The sequence below is a fragment of the Amborella trichopoda genome, chromosome 6 (genome assembly GCF_054954075.1).
Source record: "Amborella trichopoda isolate Santa Cruz 75 chromosome 6, AtrichopodaSantaCruz75HAP2 v2.0, whole genome shotgun sequence".
NCBI classification, from domain to species: domain Eukaryota; kingdom Viridiplantae; phylum Streptophyta; class Magnoliopsida; order Amborellales; family Amborellaceae; genus Amborella; species Amborella trichopoda.
The window spans coordinates 1,190,849-1,215,162 of NC_142341.1; the positions used below are offsets into that span (position 1 = coordinate 1,190,849).

Here is a 24,314-nt window from a genome sequence, read left to right on the forward strand (position 1 = left end):
AGTTGTTGACAAGTTGTTGACAAAGATTATCTATGCACTAAGTGTTCTGGGGTCCCTTATAAGACCATTTCAAACAATAACCAAATTGTGGACAAATGTTGTCTCTTCCAAAGATTTCTTTGAATGTTGGAATATTGAAGGCTCTAATTGAACCTTTGATCCCTAAGGGTTGATATTAACCCCCTCTACAATACACAAATGCATGTAGAAGGTCTTTAAGATGGCTGTAAAACCCATTTCAAATGTCATGAAGTTATTGTGCCTTTGTAATTGAATGCCTGAGAGATATTATGCTGCATTTTCTTGTTCTTTCTTTTCATGAACTTCATCTAGTGGGCTCTAAACTGAAACATGATCGTGAAATACAAAGCACAATTACATTTGGAAAAGGAGCAAAAACTGTGCTGTCCATTGATACATAGATGAACCTGATTATGTTAAAGAAGGAACATGTATAAAGAACTTCCAAATTCTCAGTGCATCTCTTTTGAACCTAGAAACTGCAGAATTTTGTTGTTTATGTTGTAAAAAGAAACACGTCGTGAGTAAAAATTAGCTCAATCCTTTGCATTGCATTCCTTTGTAGAAGAGAAATTTCGAAAAAATAGAAAAAGAAAATACAGATTCAACTTAATCTGAAAGGCAATTTTGCTTCTGTTACCAATAGTCCTTGCAGGAACAAACCCCATCTTGGAAATGATGGAAGCGGTTTGCATCTCTCACCACAATCTTCCGCGTGTAAATGCTCGAAATGAACTTAAACGCAGAGTGGCAGTCTCCACAAACTCTGAGATTCTTAGTGATGCGTATTGGCATGCTGCCATGGATATTCATAAGCCCAAAAGCAATGGCAAGCTTCTCACTGTGAGAGTTTAGAATATGCTCCTTATCTTCCTCCTCAACATCATGCAGGACACAGCTCGTATCGGGGACATACCCCACCCTTTTGAGTTCAGCCACCAACCTCTCCATCTCTCTTTGAATCCTTTTGGATTGAGGATGAGACCAATCTGAAGAATGGAATACGTGTATCTCTTTCTCTAACTCAATCATACTACAAGCTGCTGGTTTCTTCAACCCTTTGCTCTTCATCACTCCCCTAAGCTTCCCAACCTCTTCCCAATGGTTAGAGGCAGCATAGATATTGGACATGAGCACATAATATCCAGCATGTTCTGGCTCAATTCTAAACAAGTTTTGAGCTGCATATTCACCTATTCTTGTGTTCCCATGGATTCTACAAGCCCCAAGTAACGCTCCCCATACCCCATCATTTGGTTTTGATGGCATCTGCTTTATCAATTCATGGGCTTCATCTAGATGCCCTGCTCTCCCTAGCAAGTCTACCATACAGGCATAATGCTTTACCATAGGCATCAACAGAGTCTCATTTGTCATATTTTCGAATAATTTCCTGCCTTCTTCTAGAAGACCTGCATGGCTACAAGCTGATAAGAGGCATGTATATGTGATATGGTTTGGGTTTATGCCTTCTTCGCACATCCGAGAGAAGGAAGCCATGGCCTCTTTCCCATGGCCATGATTGCCATAGCCTGATATCATCACGTTCCATGAGCTCACATCCCTTTTCGGCATGCTTTCAAAGATCCAGATTGCGCAGTCTAGGTCCCCACATTTAGCATACATGTCCACGAGTGAATTCCATATCATCATGTCTGGTTTTATCATGGCATTTTCCATGAACCCATGGACCTGCCTGCCTATATGTAAAGCCCCCAAATATGCACAAGCCGAAAGTGCAATCAACACTGAAACCGAATTGGGTTTTGGACCACAAAGCTTCATATGGTCGAAAAGCTTTAGAGCTTCATGGGCATGGCCATTCTGATCATAACATGTCATCATGGCGTTCCATGTGATACCATCACACTTTGCCATCCTGTTAAACACCAACCTCGCTATTTTGACACTCCCACATTTAGCATACATGGCCAAAAGAGAATTCTCCACTGCTAAATCTTCGACAAAACCAGTCAAAATTACAAAGGCATGGAGTGATTTAGCCATCTGCAAATTCCCCAATTGAGCAATGGCTGAGGCCACGCTAACCACACAAACTGAATCGGGCATTAAGCCCTCACCTTGCATTTGCCAAAGGACCATCAGTGCCTCATCAGGAAGCTCAGCTTGCTCGTAACCAGTGATCATGGCTGTCCAAGAAACTAGATCTCTATTTAACATGTTATCAAACACTTTTCGAGCATCATTGTTTTGGCCACACTTTGAGTACATATCAACCAATCCAGCCTCAACAAAACTATCGGATTGAAAACCACTTCTGATAATCTGTTGGTGAACCAGTCTCCCATTCCGAAGCCACGAATTCATGGCACAAGCCTTGAGTACAAATGGGTAAGTGTAATTGTTGGGTTTGATTCCTTCTCTGATCATTCGAGCATAAAGCTCGATAGTTTCTAGGCCAAACCCAGTTTGGGCATAAGCTCTGGTCATAGTGTTCCAAAGAAAAGAGTTGTTTCCACATATTCTATCGAAAAAAGACCGTGCAATGCTCAAATGGCCAAACTTTGCATATTTTGATATGATTTGCGCCTCCCAATGTGGATTTCCTTGAAGGATACCACTGATAAGCAAAGAAGTATGGATTTGTTTCAATTCTTCTAAGGATTTGCAGGACTGTAACTGAAGCTGGTAGAGTCCAGTGTCGAAAATGCAGTTTCTTGGGGATATTGGGTAGTTAGAAATCTGGCTTTTAGAGGTACAAACGACGTGGATACAGCGAAGAGCTTGCTTTGAAGAGGTGGGCTCTGTGTTCTTTGCAAAATTTGTGATGAAAGAGAAGAGGGGAAGGAGGTAACAGTGGGAGTTGGGCATTCGAATAGATGATACATGTTACTGTGAAGGTTCCAGGCTTTTAAGCCAAGCATAAGCAGTTCTTGTGGGCGTTAAAGAAAGGTTTTGTATTTGGGAGACCGCGAGAAAGCAGGTTTGTATTTGGAGAGACCTTTTTTTTTTCTTCTTTGCGAGAGAATAATTTTTCTAGTGCCTATTCGGTGCTCCTATGGGAGCAAACTATACATATGCTCTTTTTCCTAAAAGACCCCACTATAAAAGGGATATATATAAAGGACATGGTTTGTATAATGTTGCAGCCTTAAACAATCAAATTAAGCCGCATTTCTAAATTTTATCATAAGTATAATTTTGATGTCCAAATTTTTTAGGATGGCATGAGAATCCATTTTCATCTCCAATTATAAAATCTTAAACTCTAAAAATGGTTCAAATCAAGTAGACCTATAAATATTTGAAAATCTTGAAAATATATAGTCTAGATAATGTGTTGTAAGATTACACTATTTTTAGGACTCAAAAAGTTTTTTTTTCTTTTCATATTCATACATCTAGATGTTGAGATGATCAATTAGAGGGTTTTCCAACATCAAAAAACCTTTTATGATGATTTTTTAGGTGCATTTTAATTCTACATTTTAAAGTTGCAACCTTACATGAACTTTTTTCATATATGAAAATATATTTTTATATTTTTATCTGAGAATTTGGGTTCCAATTGAGATTTACTAGATGATTGACCTTGATAAAAGAAAAAAAATTTCAGTTATTATAGAACTACTTATCATCAAAAAATTGTACGGTGTGTGTTGGAATTCCATGCAATTCTAGATGCAATTCATTTTTTTTGTTCTCTTAAAAGTTGGTCACTAGAAAGCATAAAATCTGTTCGATTTCCTATGGTTTTTTATTTTTTCCTTTTACTTTTATTTATTTAAAGGCTGCAAGCCACCTAGTAAGCTTCTTTAACCACCCAAAAAATTGAAGCACTTCTTCGTATTTCGTAATATAAGAAGGCCATTGCTAAGATCTCATTTCGGAAAATTCATCTAAATTGCACCGTCATAATTAAAAATGGAAATGTATAATGAGATTATTTCCTTTTGATACAAGGACGTTATAATTATTATTAATCAATAGATGTAAATTTTGATAGTTGGAGATGTCATTAATTGGACATAAAGTTCAAAATAAAATTATTTGAATGTTGTGATACATTTTAATATATTGGATTTCACATCTAATGATTAAAAATAATTGTGACCTCTTTATAATAAAAATAAATGGTCTCATAATATACAATCCTATTAAATATAGGAAGTCCTAATATAATAATCTCAATTATGTAACATTCAGATGTATATCGGATTATTGATGGGCATTTCAACAATTCTGAAACAGATTCGAGACCTGGTCTTAGAAAAAAGTTCTGGCGTTTTCTCTCCCATTATTTTGGAAATAGATACGATGTGATAATAATGATAAAAAGGAATCTATCCATTGAGACCATTTCCCTTGCATCTGGATAGGTCATATATGCCCCAAGTAGTCAAATGTAAAATCAAACATTTAGGATGCCATTTCCCTCAAATGGCACACACTTGGCTGTTTGATTTCACATTTCACAGTTAAAGTTGTTCTCTAGTGTAAACACGGGTCAAAGCATCAACACATGCCAACCACCATGCAACCCAAACAAAAAGGTCAACTGCCACATTAACACCGAAAAAAACACCAGAAATATGGGATTTGATTAATTGGTTGCATAATACAATGAATCACAACGTTACAAATAATACAAAAGAAGGTACGAAAAAAAAAACCCCTCTAGTTTCAACATTAATTGAATCACTAATATATTTATTGAAGAATGCATAGAAATTATTACAATGGCTTGGAGATGCATTAGACCCCAGGTGAATCCACTTGGTTCCAGAGAATCTCAGCATAATAGTTATCCTCCTCTTTCTTCTCCTCATCTATACAACTCACATCTACCATCTCCTCATCATCTTCTAGGACTTCGATATCCGTCACCTCTTGTTCAACATCCAACAGAGTGTTCTTTTTCTTTTCCAATTCCATACTTTCAACCAGAGCTTGCCTCATGGCTTGAGCAGTTGCAGGCCTATCACTACCCTGATACTTGGGTGCAGGCACAACAAATGGCAACATAATATCATCCAAATTTTCGGTAATTCCCTTAGCATTTCTACAAATATCAGGAGGAGGAACTATCAAAATCACACCAAGTTCGTAATTACAAATGTGGAGTCTTGAGCCCAATATAGAGCTCGTGGTTGGGCCTTGCTTTGAGCCGGATGAGTTTTTAAGAGGACGACCCCAAGCAGCTGGGCTGAAATTATGTGAACCACAATATATCCAACCAAAAGAAGTTGCATTTGATTTGCACCAAAAGCGTCTCCGAGCTACCTATAATTAAAAGCAAATTGGGGAAGAGGAAACATAACATCATATAAGAAACCAAAAGCAATTGTTTGTTCCTGACTGAGGAAAATTTTACCTTTTTCTGCTAAGCGTGAATTACAGAAGCTAATTGCATTTCTAGATTTTTGTTTTTACTTGGTTACCATATTTCTATTTAACTTCAATGTTCTGATTAAAACCCAACTAAGCTTTACCTTTCAACAGTACAAAATCTTTAATAGCATTTATAAGCAACAGTGGTTAACAGTATCCTATGTGACTCAAACCTCCCCTTTGTCTCTTACGATCATACACACTCACGCACAACACAAAAACAGATGTTTTTTATGTCCATGCAAAAAAAAAAAAAAAACATAAAATGCATCTACAATATGTGTTTTTGTGCATGTAAGCACATGCACATATTCTTTCATGCCTACATAGAAACCAATAGAAACCAACAAAAACACAACCATAAAAATAGTAATAATACCTTAACATGCATGGGATAGCCAACTCTACTGCATGGACGAGGGATAGCATCGTGAAACATATTAGCAGTTCTCAATCTCTGCCATGTTTTCTAACATGAAAAACAAACACAGTTAATCATATGAGGCTGAATAATTGCAATATATACAAGCAGCAATATGAAAACCATCAAAGGGTTTGGTACCTCAGAGAAGGAGAGGAGGCGTCTGTAAGGCCAGATTCCATGGGCCCCATTCCTCACTTGCTCAATTGTGGGGTATAAAATACGAATGGATGATTTCTTCTCCTCATGCTCAGCATTCCAGCAACCCCACTGTCAATAAAAAACATGTTAAAGGCCAGAGCATGCACACGCACACACAGTACGACTCAAAAACATTGATTGAAAGATAATATTACCTCAGGATCAGACTCTTGTGAATCATCAGATAAGATTGATCTTTTCCCTGTTGCTGTAGAAAATGCACCTAAAAATTGGGCATCAAGAGATGTTCCTACAGAGGAGGCACCTGCAGTAAGAAAACTGGAACAATTAGCATTAATTTTGTAAACAATTATAAGATTCCGGCTATAACATTCAGAAAGAAAGAACAATAACTGATGCATACCATATATGAAGTCGATTTCCTGGGATTCTGGCCACTTGTACTGGGAAAGAACCTGATTTAAAGTGGAAGAACCAGATCCATGAGTGTCACTGATGAGTAAATGGAGAAAGAAGAAACAATGGCCTCGAATGCTCTACAATCAATCTTAACTACAATGATGCAACAACTACTAAGACCTATAATCCTTTTTCTTTTCAAATCATACTATTTATAGGAACATATGCATATCCTAACTCACTAATACACATCAAGGGCACGAATTGGCTCTGGTGAACCACATCAATGGATCATTCATGCACCATAGTTCATTGTGTTTTCATTTTTAGTAGTTATGTATAACTCATATTTAGCATTAATTCAGACTAAATCTGAGTCACAATGTAAAACTACGAATAGAATAACAACCATGTGCGAATAGCAACATGGCTAATGCAAAATCATCACCATAGCCTTATCCCAACATGCCTAATGCCAAATCATCGTCTGAAAGCATATTTTAACTTTCAGGGTTGACTACATATATGGCACAATATAGAGGGTGAAAATATTAAGGCATTAATATATACGAGCGCATAAACACTGCTCCCTAGGGAGGCAACTGAACATCTCCTCCCTCGCTCAAAAGACCTACTTAGGAGAATTTACTTAGTCTAAAATTTTAGGAAACACATAATAATTACTAGATGATTATTTTTACAAGAAAAAAATTTAAATTTTCAGTTTTGTGACACTTAGATCTAGCCCTTCAAAAATTGGGTAGCCTCTATTCAATCAAGGCATAAATTTATTTCTAGTAGATTGAGAGTTTCAAACGGAACCTTTTTTTGCCGAGATTATTCTATGGGTTTTAAAGATTACATGCCCAAATTTGATAGTTTAGAGCCCCGGCTCTATATAAGGCAAAGTTTATATAGAGCCGAGGCTTTGAACAATCAAATTTGAGCCTACCTCAAAACTTTCACTAGAAGAGGTTGTTTTGATGCTCAAATATCTTCAAATTGATCATCTCGACATCAAGATGCATGGACATGAGAACAAAATGGATTGCAGTTTTGGAAATAGTGTATTTCATAGATATGTCGATTTACATTATTTTTTAAACTTTAAACTTTATAAATAAATATGAAAATATAATTTAATGCTATCACAAAGATTTTAAATATTGAAACCACATTCGCCGATACTATTTGAAGGTAGGCTCTAATTTGATTGTTTAGAGCCTAAGCTATATACAAACCGCACCAATATATATATATATATATATATATATATATATATATATATATATATATATATATATATATATCTTGTCACCATATCATTGCAGTACAATGAAACTACACTTCTAGAAAACTGTGTTTCTAGCATTTGTATAACCTTCAAAAATTGTATAAACCCTCTCTTCATTCCAATAATCAATCCCCAAAACCGCAAAATTCAATTTGCACCCTAGATATGCTCAAAGTGAGTCCCTCTCCAACAATGAATCTAGACCATCCATTTGGTAAATTTCAAGATCTAAGCTTTACAAACTCCAAATCAATTATTATTTTTTAGCATTTTCATCTAATGATAATAAATGCATCAGTATACTCCTTCTAAAAGGCCTAGATCTAAGCATCTCACCAAAATGGGTCTATAATAATTGAGCTAATTTTTTTTTAGGGTGTATTTTCAAATTTTGATTTTTTAAAATTGTTTATTAAAATAAAGAGAGTGTATATTTCAAAATAGGGGCCAAACAAATAGCCCTTAACGTGATTTTTGGAGATTGTTTCATTATATTGCTATTAAACCATTTCATGAAATCACTCCCCTTATATAGAGTTAACAACCCCTCAAAATATAAATGTTAATGTTAGAGTGAGTTGTGATAAGTGTATTTATTGAAATATTCATTACTTTTTGTTTAACAATTTATTTTAATAAGTAACTTAATCATTAAATAAGAGCAAATTAAAAACTTTTATAAAAGTAAAATGGTATTTTAGAACTTAGTGTCCAAGAACTTTATTTATAGAGTACACTTGTCTTTTAGTAAGAAATTCACTTTACCCTTATAAAAATAACAAATATACCCCTTGTCTTTTAATGATATTTACACAAACACCCTTACTTGATGAGCAAGATATCATAAAAAGTAACTTTTTTTAAAAAAAAACACCTCATATTTAGTAAATCCACTCATCACAACTCACTCTAACATTAACCTTTGTAATTTGAAAGGTTGTGAATTGTAGATTATCTCCTATATATATATATATATATATATATATATATATGGGAAAGTATAGAATGAGATCATTTGCCTTTGGTACAAGGTGGTCACATTAATCTTGATCATTGGATGTAAAATTGGGTGGGTGCAATTATTCCATTGACCAAGCTCAAACTTCAAAAAAAAAAAATTGAACTTTATGACACATTTAAGTTATCGAATTTCATATCGGATGGTTGTAAGTAAGTGTGACTACTTTGTATCAAAGGTAAATGGTCTGATTGTATACAATCCCAATATATATGTGGGTTATGTTAGGATGCTCACACTATAGAGCATTTTATAATTGTACTCAATAAATTTTAGACACTTATATACCCTTGTTTTGTAATACATCATTTTTTTAGTAAAGATATTTTTGGTCATTAGAATGGGTGTGACATCATCCACATGAGGTGTGACATCACCCACACGGAGCATTAATTTCCACTAGTGTGTTTTGTATGGGTGATGTCACATCCAATGCAGATGATATAACACTTCTCTTAGTGATAAAAAATATCCTTAGTAAAAAAATACTCTATTTACAAAAAAAAGATATATAAGTATCCAAAATTTGTTGAGTACAATTATAAAATACTCTATAGTATGAGCACCCTAACATAACCCTATATATATATATATATATATATATATATATATATATATATATATATATATATATATATATAAGTCTTTCCAATGCCTATAGGAGAAAATGAATAGTGATTTCGCCTACCTTCATCACCGTCCAAATTTCATCATGCCGTCACGATTGTTCGATAGTGTTTTATTTTTCATTATTTTTTTGTAAATAAAAATGACCTGAAATTTGGAGGGTATGTACATCTTACTGAGGTGCATCTAATAAAAATATAAAAAAAATTATCCGAGAAAAATAAATTGACCAAAATACCCCCAAAAATTTTCGGGGGTATTTTGATGAATACATGCTCCAAATTCCAGGTCATTCTGATTTGTAGAAAAAAAATGAAAAATAAAATACTACCGGAGAATTGTGACCGCACGATAAACTTTGGACGACGATGGAGGTAGGCGAAATCACTGTTCATTTTCGCCTATAGGGGCGTTGCATCGTATTTTCCTATATATATATATATATATATATATATATATATATATATATATATATATATATATATATATATATATATATATATATATATATATATATATGTGTGTGTGTGTGTGTGTGTGTGTGTGTGTGTGTGTGTGTGTGTGTGTGTGTGTGACTGTATACTATGAGACAATTCACTTTTGGTACAAAGTGGTCACAATCATTCTTGGTGTGAAATCTGATATATTGAAGTGTCATAACATTCCACAATTTATTTTGGACTTCGTGCCCAATCAATGACACATCCCCAATTACCGATTGTACATCTAATAGTCAATAATAATTGAAAATCGACAGTGTTTTCGCCCATTGGCTCATCACCGTCAGAAAAAATCGGACGGCGCAAGCTTTTAGACTGCCACAAACCTAGCATGTCTGTGGCGATAAAAACTTCACGCGAAACCGCAATAGACGGCAACACCATCCATTGCGAGTCTGTTCAATAAACCACCACGGACATAGCAAGTCCGCGGCAATGGCGAAACACTGTAGCATTTCGCTTATATATATATATATATATATATGAAAAACTCTTAAAAATGCCTATACGTGAAATTGAATAGTGTTTCGCCCAGCCATGGCCATGCTATGTCTATGAACACGAATCTACGGGAGCCGTGACGGTTTTCTGTATTTTTTTGCTTGAAGAAATACCGCCACAGACATGCAACGGACATAGTAGATCCGTTGCGGTCTTTTAAACCACACAGTCCAAAAAAATCGGACGGCACCGAGCCTATGGGCGAAACACTGTTCATTTTCACCCATAGGCGTTGCGTAGTAGATTCCTATATATATATATATATATATATATATAGAGAGAGAGAGAGAGAGAGAGAGAGAGACATGCAACAGACATAATAGATCCGTTGCGGTCTTTTAAACCACACCGTCCAAAAAAATCGGACGGCACCGAGCCTATGTTCATTTTCACCCATAAGCGTTGCGTAGTAGCTTCCTATATATATATATATATATATCAGGCAATGAGAAGGAAGTCATGAGAGGATCACAAGCAATGGATAATGAAAAATATCACAAATAAAATATTGCTCTCATTGTAATTCAAATTTAAAAAACAAAGAAGTTAGACTGATTCCACCAGCAACCCCTGAAATCTACTCTCAGTCATGACTAACTCTGAGTCATGTCCTGGCCTACATGTCACTGCAAAAAACTCAGTAGTTGGAAATTTTAAAAATGCATTGAAATAGCAAGACTGGAAAACAAAATATAAGAAACATAAACAATGAAAGAGCAAATTCCCTGACAGTATTTCATGACAAAATTACAAAATTTAAAATTTGTGACAGTCATTAGTAGTTGAAAATTTTAAAGATGCATTGAAATAGGTAGCTTGGAAAACAAAATATAAGAAACAAAAAAATAAAAAAGTGAACTCTTGATGGTATTTCATGACAACAATTACAAAATTTAAAATTTGGAAGATTGGTGTTTGAGTAACATGACTTTCAAATATTTTAAGTCAATTGGACCAATGGAAAAGACTTCAGAAAATAGAGAAAACACAAATCTCCTGATACTTTTCATTGGACATTTTTTGAACATTCAAAAAACCAAAATCAGTGAGCCCACATAACTGTTCTAAGCATCCACTGAGAACCACTGCAGATGTGGGTGATTTGGAAAATGTTATCAAATGCCAGGGACATGAGATGCATGTGGCATTACAGATTTTATAAATATTTGAGTAGATTTTCAAAATATTAATACGAATTTGTTAGGTTCTTCCTGTCAATTTCTTAAAGATGCCAAAGAGATCACAAACTGGTGGCGTCAGAGGGGTAGCCAGAGAGTAGCTAGCACAAGGGAACACAACCCATATTCCTAAAAAATTGTATCTTTTAAACATGCTACACGACTTGAAACCACTCATATGTATATCTACAATTGCCAATGAATAAATTTTGCTGTCAGAAAAAAAATAAGATTAAAAAAACTGTGTATATGTAAAAGGTTGTAACTTATTTGTGTTCATACCTCATGTTTTGGCACAATATATATATATAGGAAAACACTACAAAACGGCTATAGGTGAAGCCCTACTACGGCTTTATCATTGTCCAAAGTTCATCGCACGGTCACATATGTCAGATAGTGTTTGAATTTTAATATTTTTTTTTAATAATCATAATGATCTGAAATTTTGTAAGTATGTGCGCCTTAGTGAAATGCACCTGAATAAAATATAAAAAAAAAAAAGTTGGATGATAAAAATGACCTAAAATACTCCTATGATGTTTCAGGGATATTTTCATCATTTTATTTTATGGCTATTATTTTTTTATATTTTATTTTGGTGCGACTAGGTCATGTGTACGTATGCCCCAAATTTTAGATAAATCTGATTGATAAAAAAATTATTAAAATTAAAATACTACCAGACAACTGTGACCGTGTGATAAACTTTGGATGGTGCAGTGTTTCCCCATATATATATATATATATATATAAGAAAGGATCCAAAAAAAACTGGAGAAGAATATATATTGTTAATCGATAAGAAAGGATCCAAAACTGGAGAAGAATATATATTCTTAACCAATAAGAAAGGTGCAAAACTGGAGCAGAATATACAAGAGTGTGCTGTGTGCTTCAGTTGTCAAGGATACAACCCATTCTTTAATCTTTGTTTATGTTTATAGCATTACTTCCATCAAAGCATACCAATTTTATTATACTGTACCTGGGATGTTTAGCAATAAGCCCCATTGCCCTAATAAAATCATTCATTCCCATATAATCCATTTCCATCACTCCAATTATCCAATGAGTTCCAAAAGCGTTATGTAGTTCTAAACAATCAAGACGATTGAAACCAGCCTGAAAATTTAAGCCCCTGACTAATCCCAGAAGTGCGCATACCAAAGTTTCATCACAAAATGTTTTAAGAGATTCTATCAAGTAAACTAACACTAGCATTATCAAAGTCATTTGAAGCATGCAAGCCTTATTCAACCAACATTTGCATCAAATAAGATATGCAGCCTACACCGAATACCTCTTGTAAGCGCCAAAGGCCTAGACATCTTTGTATGGACACAAGAAGATGGCACATAGCAGCGACATGCTCATGTTCCATCAATTTTGGCATTTGGGAAAACTTTGGCCCCTGATGGCAACAAAAGTAAAATCTAAGTTGTTGATCACATAACATAAAAATCACGCTTATGTTGTTTATGTTTAACTCATATCTCTTGTAACAAAATAAGAAGCTGCGTAAGTGACATACCTCAAACACATATAACAGTAGATGCACTTTATTATTGTTCCCTACTAGAGCAGCTGCTAGTGCCTCTTGAGGAGATACAAAGGCAGAAAAAGAGAAAAAGTCTGCATCACACAGAGGTGCTACCCATTTCGCAACATCTCTTGGTAAAAAACCAAGCTGGACATAATCTGTGTCAATAATATTTGTGTCAGTTGGGGAAATGCCAATCCAAGAATGAAGAACAAAAAAGGCAAATCATTTATTTGTGTTGGAAGATAATCATTGAAGACACAACCAAGAAATACTTCAAACAAAAGTGAGAAAGTAAATGAACCCAAAACTTTGCAAGTAAATGTACAAAATATACATAAAATTTTATCTTCTTTTTTTTATGGATAAAGAATGACATTATAGCTGTAAATGTGTTTCAAAAAGCGCTAGGCAGCACCTAGGCAGTCGGGGGAGTCCAGGCCACCCAACGCCTAGGCGGGGCGCCTAGAACCTAGGCAGCCTAGTAGAATTTTTTTTTTTTTTGGGGTTTTCTCTCTCTAAAATAGCATGTAATGGCTTTTAGGTTTCAAATGAACCTAAAACCCACAATTTTGCCCCTTTAATATTAAAAAAATGACCCAAAAATACCCTCAAGGAGCCGCATTTGCACCTGTGGACGGCCGCCAAGGCTGGTTCTCGAGCGCCTAGGCGGGCTCCCAGGGATATCCAGCTAGTTTGGCCGCCTAGGCTTGGGCGATAGGCCCAGGCCTTTTGGACCGCCTAGGCGCTGGGTGGTCTGCTTTTTAAAACTCTGGCTGCAATGATAAAATGTTGGGAAGAAAAGAAGAAGTGTGATTGGCCAATTAGGGACAATATGAAGCCACACTACGCTCTGGCACTGGGAGGGGTCTTGACCAAAGTCAAAGCCTTTAGCGGAATGACCTCCTTCACCTCAAGGTGTTCTAAAGATCAATTTGATTTCTATTAAGCAAAAATGAGGCTTCAGAGTTAGCCGACCCCAAATAGTTGGGAAAAGGCTATGATGATGATGATTTACCTGTTAAAGAGTAATCAGATTTGATCTAAACTTTAAACATTGCCAAATCATCTACGCAAGTTTAAACAAACCCACCAACGCATTGTACTCAGTGCGGATGGCTAGATTGATTTTGTTTATGATTTTTCACTTCATATAGACATCTCATATCAAAGGAGGTACAACAAATCATTAGGAGTACCTGAACCATTGATCCAACCAATTTTGGTTGAATAATTATAGTATAGAATTAATTTCACTGCTACATTTGCATTTCGACCCAATTAGGACACCATTGACATCCAAGGGCACATCAACATGTTTAGAAGGGTAGAGTACTTTTATTATCCACAATAAGTTTGTTGAGGTTCATATCCCCATCTACATAGTGATATTATTAACAACTATAATTGCTTGAAGATTGGCTTATTAATCGGGTTTTATATCTTTTTCAAGAGCTATTAGATACCTAACAGGTATCCCCAGTGAGAGAAAAACAAAACAAACATTTATATAAATAATAAAAAGACTCCATACTATATTTAAATCCCTAAATGATATATCACTACAAGTGGAAAATAGAAATTGGTCCCCCCCCCCCCCACCCCACACACACACACAGCAGCAACAACTCAAAAAAAAAAAAAAGTAATAATAATAATAACAATGCTGATAATAATAATAAGCCGTTGCTATCCAAGAGCAGAGTGCTTTCATTGTCCTCAATAGTTTTGTAGGTTCACATCCCTATATACTGTAGCGACATTATTAACGACTATAATTACTTGAAGATTAGCTTATTAATTGGGTTTTATATGTTCTTTTATTACTATTTGACTCCTAATGAGCATCCCCAATGAGACATAAACATAACATAAGCTCAAGGAAAGAATAAGAAAGACTCCATTCTATAATTAAACCCCTAAATGATATATTACTACAAGCGGAAAAATAAAGGTTTGTTTAATACACCCCGCTGCATCACCAAACTAATAATAATAAGAACAACAACATCAACAGAAAAAATGAAGACCTAGTCAAGACAAAAACCTGGACCAATTCAACTTTGATTTAAACAGAATTTCTATATAAGCCTCACATCTGGGAATGAATGCATAAATCAAACAACCCACCAGAAAAATACTAAATCCAAAGGGAACAACTAGGAAAAACTCAAAAATCCCATAGGATCTGTTTTCAAAGCCAACCTTCCCCATGAATAGTCTCTTCTGAGCAATGAACTAGATCAGAAACTATGACGCTCACAGCATTGGGATCAGCAGGTATGTTGAAATTTCTTTTCAAGACAACCTCTGACTTTCCATAAGCATTTCCTCTGCAATTCCCAAGGATAGAAGCAAGAGACCTCAGTTGTTCACCATTTGTATCAGCGTTAGAACGAAACCGGTGAGTGAGACCTACTACAGATGCTTGCACAGAGCCAAGAAAGCTTGCACCCACAAACTGCGAATGTATCGAGACAGGCATAGCCTACACAAAGATTTATCCAAGACAGAAGGGAAAAGTTAATAAACACCAAGCAATGAACTTAGGAGAAGTATACTACAGTCAAATTGACTACATACAATCATAGTCCATGGGGTCATGACTGTCTGATGGAATGAAGAATGCTTTGGGGGAGAGAGGAGAGGGTTGTGTGTGTGTGTGTGCTTTTTTTTTGGAAGTGAAGGGGGGGGGGGGGGGGGGGGGGTGGGGGAGGGGCTGGGGGATTGGGATTTCCTGTTCTGGTTGGTCCCATTCACTACCATCACGCTCTGTATTTATCAGATAATCACAACCCTATGGACTACAGCTTTTCAAAATCCATTAAATCATCATATAGTTTCCTGAACAAAGTTTGACAATCATGTAACAAAAAAAAGTGATGCAGCATAACCCATTGCAAAAATGTGGGAGACAAAGTGCATTTGACACTTTAAATGCAAGAAACTTTGAATAGGGGTTAGCATTCTGAAATATATATCTTAATTTATCTCATAGAAGTGACTATGTGTTTATAAAGTTCTCAAGTTTATAATATTTTCTAAAATATCCGGAAAGAGTTCCAAGAACCATGGATGAACACAGAGTGAAAAAATTACTTTCTTACTTTACTACTGTTCATCAACAAATTCAATTAACACTCTAATATTCACATTCGTCTATGAAGTAGTAGAAAAATGGAAAACTTTCACGCATGAGCTTAACTATAAGTTTGCATTCTGATATTGATGCAAACCAGCTTAACGAAAAAAGATATGATGCAAACAAAATAAACAACTGTACATAATGTTGCATCCACAAATATCCATAAATATTATAAATTAAATTCAAATAAAATAAAGGAAAAAGTTTGAGACCCTAAACAATGAAATTAAGTCGCACCTCAAAAATTCATTAGATTAGGTATATTTCAATGTTGAAAGACCCTCAATTCGATCATCTCGACCTTTAGATGTATCGACATGAGAAATAATAGATTTCAAGTTTTGGAAACAGTGCATCTTGTAATGTATTATCTAGGCCATCAATTTTCAAGATTTTCAAGTGTTCATAGATCCTCTCAATCTATACTAAATTTTTAATCTTTAAATTTTATAATTCAAGATGAAAATAAATTCTAAGGCCACCATAAAGATTTTTAATACTGAAACAACATATTATGGCACTATTTGAAGGTGCGCCTTACTTTGATTGTTTAGGGCCTCAGCGGCCTTATACAAACCACACCCAAAAATAAAATCAGTAATCGTAATAGAGGCCTTGTGAAGAATCATCGTTATCATATAGGGACTATTCGAAAAACACAAGCAAAAATATGAGAGGTTGTATATAAATAATACTATGTTGATGCCAGCAAACACTTGGGCCCCATTTGGATGTACTGGTAGAAATAACAGCCTTACCTTTACCTGCCCTTAGAGGCATTTATGTAAATAGCCACCCAAGAATGGTGGTAATCAGCCACTGGTTTACCTTTCTTTTTTGGCATCAGAGGTAAAATAGGCTTTCTTATTTTTTGACCGCTGATGCTAGAAGCTCGCTATTGGCCGTGTTTTGCCTGTAAATGGGGTTGATTCATGGAGTTGCACTACCGAAGAGTGGTGCGCCATGCCGGCACATGACCCATTCTTTCGCAACTCAACAGCAGTTTAATGCCACCAGGAAAAGTTGGACGGTAAATTGGCCCATCCAAATGGGGCATTATCAGTTATAGTTACTTTTGTTAATGCTTAACATTGTAGTAGTGATTGAGACCAAAGCAACTTACAGTTAAGACATGCATATGCTCCATCATATAAGGAGAGACGCGTTCATGCAAGCCAGGAATTGAAGCAATCAAATGAACTGAAGCCTTCTTGAAATCATACTTAGATAATTCTATGATCCAATGTGCCTGTCTTGGTACATCAATAACAAGAGATGCTATGAATCCCGCCAAATGAGCAGCAAAATCAGATTGTGAGCCTTTGTCTTCTCCCCATGATGATGAACGACTAAAAAGAGATGGAAGATCAAGTGTACTGCGAGGGAAATCTTGCCACCAGACGGTATTAGTAACCTTATTCCACTGCCAAAACGAAATTACACAATTAATGCAAAGAAGTATGTAATATGACATTCAATACGGTAGTGGATCAATAGCGCTGAGGTATTTTGAGCACATAAATCTCAATTTTGAAATGTAATAATAAGATAAACATTTATTAAATAAAGAAATGAGATCAATTATTAGATAGAATTCATGAAGCAATCAAGAGCATATAACTAAAAAAGAAAAAAGCAGAAATCCAAGTCATTTGTTAAACCTCAAACTAAAAAAAGGCTTCTAAGAACGATACACATTATCAAGCCCAGTTTAGATCGTCTAGGACTAGACAAGAATATAACAGAAGAATGAAATATTTGCTATCCCCCAGTGAGAAAATAACTGAGACCAGCCACAAAAAGCATTTCAATTACAAGTAATGCCATAATAAACTGATGCCACAAAATTTTATTCCTAATCCCTTCTGAAACAGTATACGTGGAGCAAAATGAATGCAATCTCTTACATTAAAAGGAAAAAAAATGGATAGCAGAGATCTAAGAACTTGCAGAGCATTTGTGTATTTTTAGGCTCCAAACTTCTTTCACGTCACAACAGAGAATAAATAAAAGCCATCCCCTTCTATTGCTGAAAAGGAATATCAAGTGATGATTTATGTTGCTGCCAGAACTAGGACAGAACTTATCCTGATTAAAAGACCTCTGATACTGCATATTTCATCATCTCAGCTTTATTTTTCAAAGACAGAAAGTGCTTGTCAGAGAAATGAAGATACTTTGGTATCACTTCTTAGTCCATTTAACTACAAGTTGTTGCACTAACGCCACCTAGTTCCAACAGTTTTGACACCTTTCAATGGGTAAGAACCCACAGACGTGTTGATGAAAACCCTAGAATTAGTTCACAAATCCAGAAAGCTAAAGATCGTATGGGAAGAGAAACATGAAGCAATGTTTGGGACAACCAAAAACTCATTATTAAGCAATCACAATTATGCAGTATGCACCTGTGTTGAAACCAAATTTGCAGAAGTAATAACAACACGTATGCTATCTTCTCTCTGCAAGACAAACAATTTTGGATGATGGCATGCTACCCCTTGCCTCTTGCGATCTTTACCAAAAGCTATAGTATCTGGGAATGGAGGATAACTACAAATGAAAGTGCATTAATTATACAACACAAAATAATAAGTAGCTAAAGCTCAAGATTTTATTCCTTGAGAGCAGACTCCTAATAATGTAAAGTTCATTGTAGAGTGATTATAACCAAATATGCAAAAAGATTGTGAATAAATGAACAATACTCACATGACTATAAGGTTTGGATATTCCGGATAAGGCAACAAGTATCGGTCAGCACAATTAGGACTCCAACATCTCTCAGTATTATGACATGCAATGGTCATAGGTAAATTTTTGGGCACTTTACAGCATGTCAAAAACCTGCAAGTGTTTGTGCTTCAGATAAACAAACAAAAAAATAATGCTAATATATATATATATATATATATAAATACAATATTGGAGACATTAAATGACAGAAAGGCAAGTTTATGAAATGAAAGACACAAGAATATCGAACGAACAAATTTCATTCTTCTTGAGAAACGTACAATACATTGTACCGCATGAATTTTACACTTCTACTAAATACAATACTTTCCTAGTTATTGAAGAAAAAAGGCAAAAAAATGTAACAATTTCTACATAGACTTGGACACGCCAAACACACACACACACAGGCTAATTGTTTGGAATCGCTTCAACATTACTTCCTCATGACATGATTACATACTTTATGCTTATAAACTATTACTACAGTACCGAAATGGGAGGTAGATGGATCTGGGATTCCTCTTTTCATTTTAAACTAACTAAAGTATATCACAAATTATGTACGGATGTCCATTTGGATGGCAATAGAGAGCACCAACTTAAGCAAGAAGTTGAACACTTAAAACCTCTTGGGCTGGACTTTCACGTTTCTGCCATTTAATGCTCCTATGACCTATACGTTCATCTAATGTTAAAATTAGTCCTTGATTCTCTCCTGGGTATGCATTTTTTCTATCTGAATGTCAATGCCCATTCAGCTTTCAAGGTTTCCCCACAAGAGGAATCACCAAGTCGTAATCTGATATAGGCTGACAGGAGATGGTGAACAGCAAATAATAAAAGAAGGCTGGAATTTCAGCGTCCAAGGCAAAGTGGTGTTCTAGTTCCAGGTACAACATACTCAGCTATTCTTCATATGATTAATAATTCTCTAAAGTATGTCATGAAATGGATGCATTAGTGAGGACGAAACCATGCTTGCTCAAAGCTATCTACATCATTATATAAAGAATACACTGATAAATTTACAAGTTCAAAGCAAGCCAAACTCAATTCCATCAACAGAAAAAAGACAATGCCCCATAACGAATTGGAAAGAAGGTTAAAATATTTACATACCACATTATATCATTTGTAAATGTTGCAATGAATATGCCGGATAGACTCTCCACTGGTGTAAACAGATCGGGCAAAGACACTGTTGCAGGTTGGTCTGATGAATTCAGGCTCATAAACTCAAGGCGGTTCAAAAATATTGTCTTCCCTGATGAAAGAAAATCAATATCAATAGATTTCTCTGACTGAAGTCCTTCAATGCTTTTCCCTGACAAACCCTTGTCCGGATAACCAGGCATTCTACTGTGATTTGGTGATGAAATGTTGCTAAGGCACACATCAGCTACAATTCCCTTATTTCTACATAAATTAACATTCATCGAAACATTTGATAAATTTGGACTATTTTGGTATGATTTCCCATCCTGAAAGTTATCACGAATTACTGCCTTCTCACTTGAATCGATAAAGTTTGGAGATTCATGAAGATCAATGCTGTCTACAACACTTGTGAGGTGATCCTCAAACATATAATCACCTGTGACTTTCCTAACAGATTTCCCATAAGAATGCATCTTCCTTGGACCACCATGCAAGTACATAGGCTCAAATTTCATAGAGTTTTCGAATCCAGATGTGGGATATGAATTACACTTATTTATGGGTAATAGAATCTCAGAAGCCAGGCCTCTATTACAATGCTCTTCTAAATTACAGTTGGGAACAAGCTTTTCAACGATGTCTGATGATAATGATGATCTTTCAAAGCAACTTCTCATACCCAATTTCTCCTCAAGCACCAAATTCTCATCCCCATTTAGTTTCTTTGAATGCACAATTGTGCTAATAGCGGCAGTTTCCCTTCTTCTGAAAGCAACCTCATCTTCAACCAACAACTCATCATGTCCTGACCAATTAGTAACTGAGACACTAGAGGTCCCCACATTTTTCTGCAAGAGAAAAGCACAGTCATATGATTGCAATAAATTTTTGCATTTGTCTAGAAGTCCCAGGGCCTTAGTTATCAATTCTCCATGGAAGTCTGATTCATGGAAAACACCATGAATTGAAAAATAACTGGATTTGTTACCCTTCATCAACAATTGATTCTCCCTCAGATTCCCCATTATAGATACAGCTCTACATTTGCAAAAAGAATCATTCGTTAAGTTATAAACCTGACAAAGGTTACGCTTCCCGTTATTGCACAGAAAACTCAAATTTTTCTTTCCATAACGAGTCAATTGCGATTTCTTCCCAGCATCAACGAGTACCTTATCTGAAGTTTTTCCCTCTATATTACCCAACTTAGATATAACACGAACAAATTCATCTTTGAAATATCTATCAGTCTTGCCATCACCTAATCTATCGGTACCCTCCCCAAAACTGAAGTCCTTCACCAAAAACCCTAGAGAACATCCAATCTCACTATCCAATTTGTTGCCACAAACAAATGATACCTCATCACCAATATCCAATCCCCTAATATCACCATTCCCAAGCCTAAAACCATTAACAAATACCCCATTCAAAGAAGCTTCATTACCCCTTGACCCTAAATTGGGTTTCTCAAATTTTGATCCATAGAACCCCCTAATTTGATCCAAACCACTATCAGACGGCAAAACAAACCCATCTACAATGAACAGTTTGCGATCAACCCCATCAAAGAATAACTGGCAATGCCTTTTACTAACCCGGCGATCCAAAAATATAAAATCACAGCAGCTCTTTTTCCTACCAAATGTGTATAACTTGTTGGGTTTCAAGCAGATGGAGTCACCGGTTGAACCAGTGATTGAAGAGACAATCGGAGCATCAAGGCACTTCAAGATCATACATTTTGGGGTGGTAAAAACCCTCCTCTTCTTTTTTGAACAGAGAGGAAACTCCCCTTTTCTCCTCTTTCCTAAATCTTTCGGAGACATGACCACAGAGAGGAGATGGAGCTTCCAAACCAGAATTCAAGAGAAAATTCATGACAAATTCATGAAAATTTCTCTCTCAAATTTTCCAAACACTAAAAAAGTAATGAAAAAATTATCTTGAAATTATGATCCAAGCATGGAGTAAATTAACAACTAGAATTTTTCGTGCAAAACAATGAAAAATCTAATAATGGAAGAAGAAAAATTGCAATGGGTGATTCAAAATCCAGAATTTAGGGTTCACGTGTAATTTCCGAGAGGAAAACACTGAAAAATAAGTAAAAAATCAGCTTTGAACAAAATAAATAAATTTGGACCAAAAAAATTGAAGATAAAAAACATTACTTACCCTCGACTTGATATTGGAGGAGACGAATTAGGGCAAAGTACGAGCAGGTCTCCTCCCGCCATAACCATTGTTTCGCCCTTTTACTTATTTATTTGAAAACAACCGCCAAATAAACGTCATACATTGTGGTACAAGCATGCCCCTGATGTTTTATAAATTAACAAAATCACCCTCGTAGTTTTTAAATGATATAGAGGCCTTCCATTTTAGGGATTGTATATTACGACGCCATTCATTTTTGGATTGTATATTACGATACCATTCATTTTTGTTATCACAGCTTTTCTTAGCCATTGGCCCCTGATGTTGTATAAATTAACAAAATCACCCTCATAGTTTTAAAATGATATAGAAGCCTTCCATTTTAGGGATTGTATATTACGACGCCATTTATTTTTGGATTGTATATTACGATACCATTCATTTTTGTTATCACAACTTTTCTTAGCCATTGGATGTGAAATTTAACATATTAAAAGGTGTTATAACTTTCAATAAAAAAACTTTCAAAATTTGTACAGAGTTAGCGACATATCATTACCCATCCGATTTTCTATCCAATGATTGACAATAATTGTGACCTTTTTGTATCAAAAAATAAATAGTCTTATCGTATATATTCCCTTCTTTTTAATATGTGCTAATAGAGTTGATCTCAATCTCCCTTGCATCCAAAGTATTTTCATTTTAGTTGAGATAAAAATAAAGAAATGTGTAGTATGAGGCTATTTACCTTTGAGGTAGATACAATTAATCTTGATCATTGAATGTGAAATTAGGTAGTCGTATCTATTCTATTGACTAAGCTTAAAATTTAAAAGAAAATTTTTCAAACTTTTTGACACATCTAAGCTATCAGATTTCATATCAAATAGTTATAATAATTGAGCCCTTCTTGTACCAAAGGTAAACGGTTCCTAAAAATAAAGTACTTGTTAAGACTAAGATTTTCACATTTATAGTTAGATTTGTATTATATGTTTTAACAAATTATTGATGAATATATTTATTAGATATTGGAAAAAGTTTATATAAAGATGCAACCGTATAATGTAGAACAACGGATGCACCTCAAAAATCCATCGGAAATGGTAGTTTTAATGTTGAAAAACCCTTTGATTGATCATCTCGACATCGAATGTATGACCATGAAAAATAAAAAGATTTTAAGTCTAAAAAATAGTGCATTTTACAACATATTATCTACACCATCCATTTTCAAGATTTTTGTATGTTTATAGATATGTTTTCTAGTAGTTAGAAAGCAAAACAAGATTGTTTACTTTTCTTATTATTAAGTTTTACTTTTTTTATTGTTAACTTTTACTTTTTTTACTCTTTATTGTAGATCTACTTTCCGGTAGTTAAAAAGTAAATACTTTTTTTTATTGTAAATCCAATATTTAATGGCAATTGTGACCTCTTCGTACCAAAAAGTAAACAATCTTGTTTTACTTTTTTTTATTGTTAACTTTTACTTTCATTAAGTATCAAAATAATAAGTACATATGCCAAGTAATTTACAAATATTTATCTATTTATATTAGACAAGAAAGCTCTGATACTCAACAAAGATTTTGTACCACCATGTTTGTCTAGTGCATCTGCCTCCATATTCTGATATTCGCCACCTGCATCCACTTCCACAATTATAATTAATTGCCAAAAAAATTTAGATTTTCATTTCCTTGAGCCGTTTATTTTATCCCCTATAACTATTGTGGCCAATTTTGGAGCAACCTCCTAGAGTAAAAGAAAATTGTTTCATGGGGGCTTAACCACGTTTCTACAATATATGGTCCCAAGGTATAAAGCATCCATCTTTAAATAGGTGGTCCATCTAGCTTTCTATGCTTCCCCTATATCATAGAAATTCTATCTTCTTCCTTATCCAATTGTCCATTCTGAATGGAGGTCCAAGATTGCCCCAATCATAATGTCACGTCTCTACACTATTTTATTTTTTATTTATTTTTATAAACTATTTTAACACCAAAATTTGGACGTCCATTCTTTTATTAAACTCGCACTAGCAAAAAATATAAAAAGAGTTTCTATAAAATAAAATTATCAAAATA

The 24,314-nt window shown here is 34.9% G+C and overlaps 2 protein-coding genes across 9 annotated transcripts; both read right to left on the bottom strand.

The window, feature by feature from the left end:
* Positions 1-542: 542 nt before the first annotated feature.
* On the bottom strand, positions 543-4,533 carry LOC105420689 (pentatricopeptide repeat-containing protein At3g12770). The gene has a single exon (XM_011625258.3). It carries the CDS (start codon positions 2,851-2,853, stop codon positions 658-660), a length of 2,196 nt encoding a protein of 731 aa, XP_011623560.3. The 5' UTR covers positions 2,854-4,533; the 3' UTR covers positions 543-657.
* Positions 4,534-4,561: 28 nt separating this feature from the next.
* On the bottom strand, positions 4,562-22,322 carry LOC18434585 (forkhead-associated domain-containing protein / FHA domain-containing protein). 8 transcript variants are annotated; one of them, XM_088870048.1, is made up of 13 exons: positions 22,237-22,298; positions 20,020-20,906; positions 18,874-19,008; positions 18,570-18,714; positions 17,285-17,584; positions 15,222-15,504; positions 13,008-13,174; positions 12,777-12,887; positions 6,360-6,411; positions 6,151-6,260; positions 5,936-6,064; positions 5,753-5,842; positions 4,562-5,265 (listed from the first exon to the last, which is right to left on the bottom strand). In XM_088870048.1, the coding sequence occupies exons 2-13, from the start codon at positions 20,733-20,735 to the stop codon at positions 4,738-4,740; spliced, it is 2,766 nt and encodes a 921-aa protein (XP_088726174.1). In that variant the 5' UTR covers positions 20,736-20,906; positions 22,237-22,298; the 3' UTR covers positions 4,562-4,737. The 8 variants fall into 8 exon arrangements, 4 of the variants coding, with proteins under 4 accessions (XP_088726174.1, XP_011623559.2, XP_088726176.1 ...); XR_016058027.1 differs by having other exon boundaries at positions 6,151-6,274; positions 20,020-22,322; XM_011625257.3 differs by having other exon boundaries at positions 20,020-22,322.
* Positions 22,323-24,314: the final 1,992 nt, after the last annotated feature.